Genomic DNA, 11,166 nt, shown 5'->3' on the forward strand with positions numbered 1-11,166 from the left:
ATGCTTTTTGGTTACAGTGACCTGGGGTTACTTAGGAATAGCCAAAAGTGAAACACTAATGCTGTTTTTATGCTCAGAAAGCTCACTATAGCTTAACATCCTTGTTCATAAGTCCATCCTATATAAATAATGAATAGTGTGATACCAAAAGAGGCATAAAGATCCTCATACTGCAAAAAAAAGGTACTTTCCATACCTGACATAATGTGGGTGAAAAACTTTCAATTTTGTTTCAGATTCAATATAAGCCACAGCTCTCTGTTAATAGATGTTAATAGTTTTCTTCACTGGTGTTGGATTCTGCAGCTGGGTATGTACAGCATTTTTATTCACACCTTTATATTTTATATTAAAAGTTATACGCTACTTTGAATTTGATTTGAAAAGTATCTACACCTAAAATCATTACTTTTAGTGTTGATTCATTTGGCTTTTTTATCAAAAATCACTTGTGTGCTTCGATTTTGATGCGTATTTGGTCACTGTTCATGAGAAATTAATGTATGTATGTAAAGTAAGTGGGTAAACCTGCCTGATCTAAACTACTCTATGGGTAAACAACAAAACTGACTGATTTAACTGAATTCATTCATTTAAAAAAAAAAAAAGAAAGAAAAAGAAAAAGAAATGATGTATAAATGGAAAATCAGCATTTGGTGTTTCTATTCTGATCAGCCCTGAAATTGGTCATTTCACTGCTAGGTCAGTGAGAATTATGAATGTAAATAATTTAAAACAAAATGCATTTAGTATAGATACATGTACTATTCATACAATGAAGTAAAAATACTATTTTATACTATTTTTGTGTGTTGATCATTTGTGCATCTTTAGAAAACAAGAACAATGGGGAATGATCAGAGCAGCCTGGTGATGAATGGCTATGCGATAGAAGAAGAAACTGAAAAGTTTGCTGTTGCCACAAAGGGAGATGAGAAATTTCTCATAAAAAGGATCTTTACAGATCAGGTGAGTAGTCTGAGCTAACCTTATTTAAAATAAGATTCCAAAATAGTAAAGCATAACCCTTTTCAGTAATACATCCTTGTCTGCCATGGTGGTCTTTTGGAGAACCTGTCAAAATGTACTGTACAGTCAATCCCAAAAGCGGGAGCAATTAGCCAATACCATTTGCTGACAGACATGAACCCTCTATGAACCCACCCCTAAGCTGTCAAAACCACCTCCTGTGTCATAATCTGTCCAAAAACTGTCAATCGAGCACAGAGAGCAGCCGAGGGAAATTTGTCTTGCAAGTACACTATGAAATGGAGAAGAAAAAAAAACATTTGAGAAGGAAAAGAAAAAGTGAGTGTGATATTATGATAAACATATATGCATCTCTTCTTTCTATGCTTGCAAATTTCCCATTTGCCCTTGCAATGTGATATATACTCACATTTGCAATAGACTACTATCTCAGCCATATTGTACAACCTGTCTTTAACTTACTCTAACTGCTATTGGTGTTTTGTATAGATACTCAGAAATTCAGCATCAATCTCAGAGCCACAAATACTCAGGAAGATCAACCATCCTCATATTGTGAGCTCCAAGAACTCCTTTGAAGGTAGGTTTTGAAAAACACCATCCTGTGTTTTGTTTAAGCTAAATGTTGCATTTGTTTCTACACAAGGTAGTAAGCATTAAGTTGTAAATCAAGTCACGGGTGTTAATTTTTTAAAACAAATCTATTATATAGGAATGAGAGTTAAAGTTTTTACATGGGTGCAACTTTGCAAACATACACCAGCAAAACTATGCACTGGAATCTACCCACTATTATCATATTAAAACTCGACTAGACTATTTTTCCAGGGCATTCATATCTATGAATAGTGTCATTGTGGTTAATGTACTGTCCCAGTCAGATGTGCAAAGCGCATGTTCAGTGAACTCCTGCTTGTTGATTTAACAGAAAATGATAACTGAATCAGGGATAATCTATTCCCACATCAAAAGTGACTCTCCAGTGCTATTAGCCAACTGCATTCTTTTTTCAAAATGTTTAGGTTTTCATATCTAGTTTCAAATGTGCTCTCTGCAAGTTTGAACACACATTATTGAAATGTATAAATCCAATAGTACTGACATATGTTTTTATTTACTTACGAGACACTGTTACTGTTTATATTGAGGATGATTTGGTCCACAATACAAACATATTCTCCTTTTCTCTTGTCATAAAGAAGAGAACATTTACTATGTAGTGACGGACTACAGTCATGGAGGGAGTCTTGCTGCAAAGATCAAAAATTGGAGTGAACCTCCAGAAGAGTCTCAGGTACAGTACTCTAATGCAAAAGATCAATTTACATTAATGAAACACTGCAAGCTAATGTATATATTTTCCTTTTTATACCTCTAACACTAAAGAATTCATTCTGATACAATTGTTTCAATTCATTTTTTTCCTCTCATTAATCTACCACATAATGAAAAAGTGAATGTTTGTAAATTTAATAATAAAGTTGAAGGAAATCAATAGCCATGGTCAAGCTCGTAGCTCCAGTCCTCAGGCTGTGTCAAAACAACTGCTAGGGAAGAAAATTCTTTCCCATTTTAAACTTAAAAAGGTTCTTCCTTCTGGACACACTGATCCCCCTTCCTCTTTAACGAGATGTCACCGTACAAAAAATAGAAATTCTGCTGTTGGAGACATATACTTGATGATGTTTAAAGTGGGAAAGCCAGATCAAAAGTAGATAGCCCACATATGTAAAACAGCATTTTCTTCTGTATGCATTGAGCCTGTGTCATACATTATAGTCATGGAACATGGAATCATCCAATTTATTAACGTTGCTCTTTAATTTGCATTCCTGCTATTGTACAAATATCATTCTTTCTTTCCTAGGTGCTGAGTTTGTTTGTTGAGATCTGCATGGCTTTGAGAGCTATTCATGAAAAAGGCCTGCTTCTAAAAGATCTGACACCAGAGGTACTACACATGGATTACACAAATACTGACTAACAGATTGGGCAGTTCTACAAAATTTACACATCAACTGCTTTCATGTAATGTTTTTCCCACAAGTTTGAAAAATACTTTCAGTGATAGCCAGCAGAATGGGCCAACATTTCTTACTGGTACTAGAATGGTCTACTACATACAACAAATAACAAAAACATGCGACTTTTAACGCAATATTTTGATTTATTTGATATTTCTATTAATTTCACAGATCCAACCTTCTAACCCTCTCCTCCATCTACCTATATGTGAAGAGTAAGATGTGCAAATGTTTTTTGGTGTACAAAACAGTACATTTTGTCATAGCACTTAATCTTTATGGGTTTTGCCTCTGCTGCTGGTTCATGTATCGATATTGGCAGACATGCAGTCAGATGCTCCCCTTTTCGTCTGTTCAAATAAAAAAAATTAATTATACTTAATCTTTGATTGAAATTTGATTCATAATACTGCATATTTAGTACAGAAAGTAAATTTCACATACCTGTAACCTGTTCATAGGCTCCAGCAGATCCTCATGACACTAATTAGGAATAAGCAGATATAGATAATCTATAAACTAATCCACTAAATCATGTCATTCTCTTGCACAAATTGTAAAAAACTGAGGGCAAACATACTTGGCTGGCCTGCCAAAGTATATGTGTGGGAAACGGTGTAATGGATCAGAAGATAAATATACAGATCATGTGACATTTAGTTTTTTTTTGTTTTTTTTTTCATTTGGAATAAAAGAAATTAGCTTTTGGGCTGTTGACATATACATTTATATTTTGAAATAGTACACATCTTTGTGAATCAGTTTTACTTTTTCTCTTTCCGTAGGATATATTCTTCACAGAATTTGGAACATTGCGCTTGGGAGGATTTCAAAAACTCCTTGAAAAGTACTGTACATTTTATTTATTTATTTATTTTTCCTGCATCAGTACAGTGAGTGGGTTTTGTTGTAGGATGAATGGATTCCGTACAATAGACTAGTACAAACATTATGCAGACAATCAAAACACTGGCTCTGGCAAGAGGCTGGTTTCTACTACCAGACAATGATCCACAGACCTGAAAATTGACCATTTACAGCTTCAAGAAACACAAGTTGAAGTTTTTGGACTGAACCTTACAGTTCATGAGAATGTTACAGTGCATTAACATTTCAACCAAGGCTCATTTCTAATGTTCATTTGTTCCAGAGGTTGTAATTTTTACTTCATTTATTTATTTTGTATGTGTGTTTTCACAGATCACAAAACACCACAACCACTAATTCAGACTTGCTGGAAAAAAGTTACCTGGCACCAGAAGCCATCAGACTGGGGATCTATGATGTGAAAAGGTAAGACATGTTTTACCAAACAAAAATGTTACATACAAGCAGCATTAATAATAATAATTATTATTTCTTTATTTACAGTGAGATTTGGTCATTGGGATGCATACTGTATGAGCTCTGTACTGGGCAAGTAGCGGTAAGTTATCCAAAGCTATTTACGTCATGAAATGTTTATATAACACAACTAGGCTACTTTATGGAATCTCTTATGAATTTCATAATATCTTATCTAAAGTCCATTCCACTTCACAAATGTGATGCAATACTTATAAATCATGAGGGCAATACTCAATATAATGTTAATGTATAATGATGAATCTCAAACATTTCTCACTTAACACCTTAACAACAATAAAATGCATTGCAGGCAGCAGTCGATCAGTAAGGATTTTTTTACGGCCAATACTGGTGCCACTTGTTAGAAGTTAGGGCAGCCAGTGGCCAATTTATGATGCTTATGTTTGGCTAATATGTTGGGACAATTCTATTTTACTGGGTACTCACATTTTTGGCTAAAAAGTCAGACGTGAAGTCCAGGATCAGACTTTCAGGGGTGCTCAGCTCCTAAGTAGAATGTTACATTTATATAGTACCTTAGGCTCAGTACTCTTTCTGCCTAACCTCCACTCTCTCTCTTTGTACTGTAGAAAATTTAACATCGAATCACAGAATATGTGGTGTAATAAGAGGTATAAATTGATCCACATCAATTTATAACATTACTCTAATAGAATATTGGGGTTGCAGTGTAGTCACATGTTATTTTGAGTTGACTTTCTAAACTAAACCTAAAATCGCATTTTTGAAAGAGCAGATTTCTATTTGACATGGGTTTGCCCAATGCTTCAATTCACTGTTTAAATATATACTTTCCTGTGTCACAATGTGTAATTTGATTAAAAAAAAACAAAACAAAAAAAACAGTATGAAACAGTGGTGGTTTGCTAATTAGCCATGTGTTTATGTTGATGTATGCTAATTAGTGGTGTGGAGCGAAGCTAAGGTGAAGTTTAATGAAGTTTAATAAAAAAAAAAAAAAAACAAAAAAACAAATTTCTTTTGTTAATAAAGAATAATTACAATGCTTCCTAATATTGCATCTTATTGCTATTTCATCTCCACTTATAAGTGCATCAATTATCCCATTACCTGTCAAATGTGCAGGCCAAGTCATCTAACGTTAATAACAATGACAAGTTTACCTCCATGTTCACAGTCCGAACAATCAGCAAGTCTATTTGTTAACATTATGATTAAACTTACAGCTTGAAATTCTTCTTCTATATTGCGTTTATGTCCATGGCAAATATAATTTATCATTATTTTTATTCCAGAGATGAAATTTAGGTGTTTGAGCACCCCTAAAAAGGAAGGGCATAAAATTGAATCTAAGACCTCTACTTGCAGGTTTTGTTAAGACATAGCTAAAAACAAGAAGAAATACCAGTGTTTTCAAAGAAGCAAAGACTCAACACCTGCAAGTATGTTAAAAGTTATGTTGAACAATTTGATGAAAACACCTAATTACTATTTTCTAACAAATATTGAGATTGTGTTTAATTGATGATGAAGTCTTCTCAGTTCTTTTTCTAAAAATTAACTACTAACTAAACTTGTATGATGAAGGAATGAGATTCATATGAAACAGTTGACTAATCAGGTTAAATATATCTACATATGATGTATTGAAAATTCATCAGTGAGTTAAGGATATTTCTGGAAAGAAAAAAAAAATCTAGATGAGTCGTGTGTCCCAGCAGTTTGACACCAGTTGTGTGTTATACTTAGGTGATCTCTAGTGAGAACATACCAGTGTGGAATAATAAAACTAACCAATTACAGTTCATTTTTTTTAAATTTATGCTAAACAAACCTTATAAGTCTACGGTAGAATATTTCCATCTGCCTGTCAGACATGCAACAAACATCAGACTCAAATGACATTTAGAAAGCAATATAATAATTACACAATGGGGGAAATGTTTATGTTCCTTAATTAGCAATGAGGAAACTTAGTACACACATTATTTTCTAACAGTGATTCTCCTTCAGTTTTCGGCAGAGTCCACACTCAAGCTCGTGCCCATGATATGTGATGATCCACACCCATCTCTCCCAGAGCGGTTCTCACCAGAGCTTCATGATCTCTTAAGTAACCTATTCAGTAAAGACCCTCAATCAAGACCAACAGCAAGTGAGATCCTGTGGTGTCCTTTTATTGTAAGCTGTCTCTCAGAAAAGGTAAGACATTTCTGTAAGGACAGAATCGACCTCACTACAGTAGAGAACACAGTAAATGTTAATGATGCACGATTTATGTCATACATTGTTATCGGCCAATTATCGCCCTCTTGACTGCCATCAGCTTATCCGAAAAAATAAATCATTCACAAATAGTAGCTGATGTCTGGTTTTACTCTTCAAGTTTGCCTTGGCTATATATGGCGTCTCACATCAGGTAGCCTACCTAGCTGCACATTTGAGATAGATCCACCAGGTGGTGATATACCAAACTTACCAGATTTGTTTATAGGTCTTTTGTTTTTCAATATGTATAGTTAAAAAGGAACCATGTGGGAGAATTTTACTATCTCAAATAAAGATCAGTGTTTTGCACTTTGTAATATACACTCCTGAACAAAATCTTAACGGGGTAAATGTTACAACTACTCACATTTCACGCTGGGGGATCTTAACCAGGTTGTAAGCAGTGCTTCAAAATGCCAAAACAATAGGGAGTAGGCAATTTATTGAAGTTTCTCTCTCGCAAAGTATTGTTCCATTTTATTTTTTTTTTGTCTAGATTGATACAAATTCATTGAAAGCTCCAGGAAATGTATAAAAACTGTATATGTCTCCTTCAGTTAAAAAAGTACTCCTAAATATGTAGCTTCTTATAATATATAATTAGTGCGTGACTTGGTCAGATGACTCTTTAAACAGAAACGTCACTGATGGGTTTGACTGGGTGCTTTATTCCACGTGTAATAACCCTGGATTATGTCTTTCAATTTTCAATAGAGCAAAACAACTGTGGAGGATCTCCAGATCAAGTTGACCACACTGAGGGGATTGGCTGACAGTCTGGAACGTGTGCATCAAGGTGCCACCATCGGCAGTTTGACAGGAGGTGTGATTGGAGCGGTGGGAGGGGTTACATCAATAGTGGGTCTTATACTGTCCCCCTTCACTTTGGGAGCTTCTCTTGTTGTGACTGGAGTTGGTGTTGGGGTGAGTGCAGCTGGTGGTGTCACTGCTGGTGCCTCAAATATCACAAACATGGTCAACCAGTCATCTGATCGCAAAGCTGTTCGAAGCATCATTAAAGAGTTTGAAGAGAAAATTAGTGCAGTAGTTACCTGGCTCCAGCAAATCAGCAAGTGCTTACTGACAATCAGAAACAGATATGACTCAGTTAACACACCAGACACTGGGGAGAGCAGGATCAATAACAGTAATCTGGCACAGGTTGGCGTGACAGCTGGGAAGGGCCTGAGTGTCACTGCTGAATTGGTTCGACTAATTCAAGCTGTTAATATCAGCAAGATCGCAGCCCAGGCATCCAAAGTAGTGCGTGTTGCAGAGGCAGCAACAGGTGTGTTTTCAGCTTTGTTTTTGGCAGTAGAAATTTTCTTCATTGCCATGGATTCTATAGAGATACACCACATTAGACAGGCAAAGGCAGTGGAAGAAGATGCTGCTTCCAAGCTAGTGTCTAACGCTGAGACAGATGACTCTGTGGCAACCTTTGACCGAGCTGCACTAGTGCTCAATGAGACCAAATGTGCTGAAAATGAGCTTGAGCATGACACATCAGAGGCACAGGACCAGTCTGCTACAAACAACACTGTCAGATCTGAGATCATGAGATTTGTCCAGTCTATCCGGCAGGCAGCAGACAAATTAGAGCGTGTCTTGGCTGAGCTTGAAAACATCACTTCATGTGTCTCTATGTGAAGATGAAGGAGAGCTGGAATGGCAAGACCATGAATCGATGTTATGCTAAGATCAAATCAGAATTACAATGTAAATAACATAACGGCAGGTACACCCATAAGATAATGACTTAATTCTTTACCAAAAATACTCTACCAACAGTGGAAAATCATAACAGAACACTACTCTACAATGTTTGATGGTAAATCAATTAACAGAGTGTCTCAGTACCATTTTTATACTCTGCATGTGCAGTAGATTTATTACTATATAACTGGGCTTTCCAATAACCTTTCAACCTTCTACAGTAAGAGAATATTACTATTAGTACTAAAGCATTTAATGATTGTGTTAACAGCTTTTTGCCTACACACATAGGCTTCACTTTAGGTGTTTTTAGGTGACACCTCCCATTCTGAGGAGTGGGATTTCTTGTAGCTAAAAACGACAGGAGAATTCTTCATATATGACTGAAGTTCTACTTTGCAGTAGGAGAGTTTTTAGTCCTAAAATAACTTTAAATGCTCTTGTATTTCTTCTAATATGGTGACCACTAGTGCTAACTTCAACTGCAACATCAGTAGTAGATACTGGGGGGGGGTTATCAGATATTTATCAGGACGATAATGTTGTTCAGAATAAAAATAAGGTTTTATAAGTCATGATAGGTGATACAGGCACCTGTTGGAGGAAATTTGATCATTTGCATGAACAGTTAGCTTGTGTGTTATGATAATGCTCTGTCGTTAATATGTTATTTGCATATAATAAATGTGCTACATTTTATTTGTGATCACACAGCAGCTTAGGTGATCCATGAACCATTCTCAGCTGTCAGAGTATCTCATGTTGACTCTTCGTGTGTCAGATTTCTACTTTGTACTCTCTTATCTGAAAAAAATTAAGTCTATTTGTCTCTTTGACTTCAGCTCCTACACATCTATGTGTGGATGTTTTGAAAACACAAAATACAGAAAAAACATGATTTAATTTACATGTTTGCCTTGTGTCTGTACAGGTTTTCTTTAGTTCCCATTGTTTCAAAGTGAGATGCAATTTCAGTTATATAGTGCTATCTGTGGTTGGAAGTTCTTCATGATGAATCTTTTCTCAAATTACAGAAGGAACAAATTCCACTTTCTATAACAGCCTTGTTTCACTGCAAAAAACAAGCATGAAGAACCATTTAGCGTGAGTTAATAGCACATGTTGCTAAGAATCCACACTAAAGAGATCCTATTATAATTATTATGGCCTCTATTAGCCACTATGGTACACTTATATGGCTGTCTTGTGTGTGTAGATACACCAAGCAAGCTAGAGGTGTGCCGCCTCCTTTTTTTGCTTTCTATACAAGCGACATGTCCCTCCCCTGGCTCTACCCTTGCACCACCCAAAGAAACCTTTGCCAAAACTTCAGTTCCATTATTGTGCACTTGCAGCAGGCAGCGAGGGTAGTATCTAGCACAACTCACACTGATCCACTATTTGATATTTTATCAAGTGGCTGAGCCATGTAAGAATTAGTTGTGATGAAAACTTTTACAAAATGTGTATATCTATGTTTTTCCCCATTTTGGTGTAAATAAAAATGTTACATTGGGAAATCTATTTGAATTTTTATCATATTTAACCAATGGCAGATTAATAATATATATATATGAAGTTATGATAAAGTATATTATTTTATGTGTTTGCAATTAGTCTGTGAGCCAACCCATCTGATCAATTCAACTTTATTAGACTATTTTTTAAATGTCATTCATAAATGTCTGAATTACTACTAATAATCATATAGCTTCCAAAGTATTGGTAACAACAGCCTGTCAAACTTATTGATTTAATCTTCTTAGACACAAAGAGTCATAATCAGCCTGAAACATTTTGAATGTCTTCTGTGACAAATTCAAACATGTTCCAGCCCCAGGTGCTCACCATGATGGTAGGCTTGGAAGCTGTTCAGCTATCTTCTGACCTAGTTAGGTTAAGTTTAATGACAATAACATTTTTAACTAAAAGCCAAACCTGTGGTTTATCTCTGTAACAATTGTTCAATGGTGTCTTCAATGGCAAACGGGAATAAAAAAGTATGCTCTGATTCAGTATAAATCATATTTACATGCTTTGACTTTAATATTGGCATATAAAATGTAACATTTTCATTGAAAGACCACAGTGTCCAGTGTTCCTGTTAGACACTTTGAAATGCATTAAGAATACTGTAAAACTGATATTTTCTTAGATGTTACTATGCTGTGAAAATCTCATACCATTGTACTAGAGTGAAAGTCCAAAGGAAAACTAATGGAAGTAGTATAAAGGTGGTACATTTGTGCAGGACAGGTGTGGAAAACGTGTGCGCATAAGTGTGCATGGGTATATGTGCATGTGGATAGGTGTGACCTATATTGGGTTGGTCTTTTGTGTAATTGGCTACTGCTGACCATGTGACCTATATAGGGGTTGGTCTTTTGTGAGGCAAGGGTATGTGCATGATAAAAGGGGGTGAATTTTTCTCTTTATTTTAAATTTTTCATTTAAGAGGTGGCTGCTACAGCGTTGGGCTTCTATCAGATCATGATCCTAGCTTAATTCTAGTTTTTTAATGTTCAGAGTCCTCTGTGTGTTATTTGCCGTCTGTTCCAAGTAGCATTTCCTCATTAAGATTTACCCTAAATTTGCTCGCGTTCCAAAACCTGTTTTGGAAGCCAAACTTTGTTGTGATCCTTATAGGTCTGTTTTGAGAAAGAGGTGAATAGACGAATCATTATGGTAGAATGAGCTGAATGAGGTGTTTGGTGTCAAATTCACATGTTCACTCATTTTTAGTGCCCAGTGTTAATTTTCAGTGCTAAAGTTCCACTGTCGATGTTCTGGCTCCATAGTTCTTTATTTCTGTTGAAACGTAACAATTCCAAATGGAAGC

General features: G+C 35.6%; 1 protein-coding gene across 1 annotated transcript; it reads left to right on the forward strand.

Moving 5' to 3' along the window:
• Window positions 1–275: 275 nt before the first annotated feature.
• On the forward strand, window positions 276–9,910 carry LOC113144563 (tyrosine-protein kinase receptor TYRO3-like). The gene is made up of 10 exons (XM_026330719.1): window positions 276–310; window positions 835–969; window positions 1,480–1,570; window positions 2,190–2,284; window positions 2,858–2,941; window positions 3,800–3,861; window positions 4,215–4,307; window positions 4,386–4,440; window positions 6,357–6,545; window positions 7,326–9,910. Exons 2-10 carry the CDS (start codon window positions 847–849, stop codon window positions 8,259–8,261), a joined length of 1,728 nt encoding a protein of 575 aa, XP_026186504.1. The 5' UTR covers window positions 276–310; window positions 835–846; the 3' UTR covers window positions 8,262–9,910.
• The last annotated feature ends 1,256 nt before the right edge of the window (window positions 9,911–11,166 follow it).

The sequence above is a fragment of the Mastacembelus armatus genome, chromosome 10 (genome assembly GCF_900324485.2).
Source record: "Mastacembelus armatus chromosome 10, fMasArm1.2, whole genome shotgun sequence".
Lineage (NCBI taxonomy): Eukaryota > Metazoa > Chordata > Actinopteri > Synbranchiformes > Mastacembelidae > Mastacembelus > Mastacembelus armatus.

Bases quoted from the DNA above. Each gene is read 5' to 3' on its own strand.
- LOC113144563 (XM_026330719.1), top strand. From the start codon at position 847: ATGGGGAATGATCAGAGCAGCCTGGTGATGAATGGCTATGCGATAGAA. The intron at 2,285-2,857 runs GTACAGTACTCT...TTTCTTTCCTAG, and splicing joins AACCTCCAGAAGAGTCTCAG to GTGCTGAGTTTGTTTGTTGA. The intron at 4,441-6,356 runs GTAAGTTATCCA...ATTCTCCTTCAG, and splicing joins TCTGTACTGGGCAAGTAGCG to TTTTCGGCAGAGTCCACACT.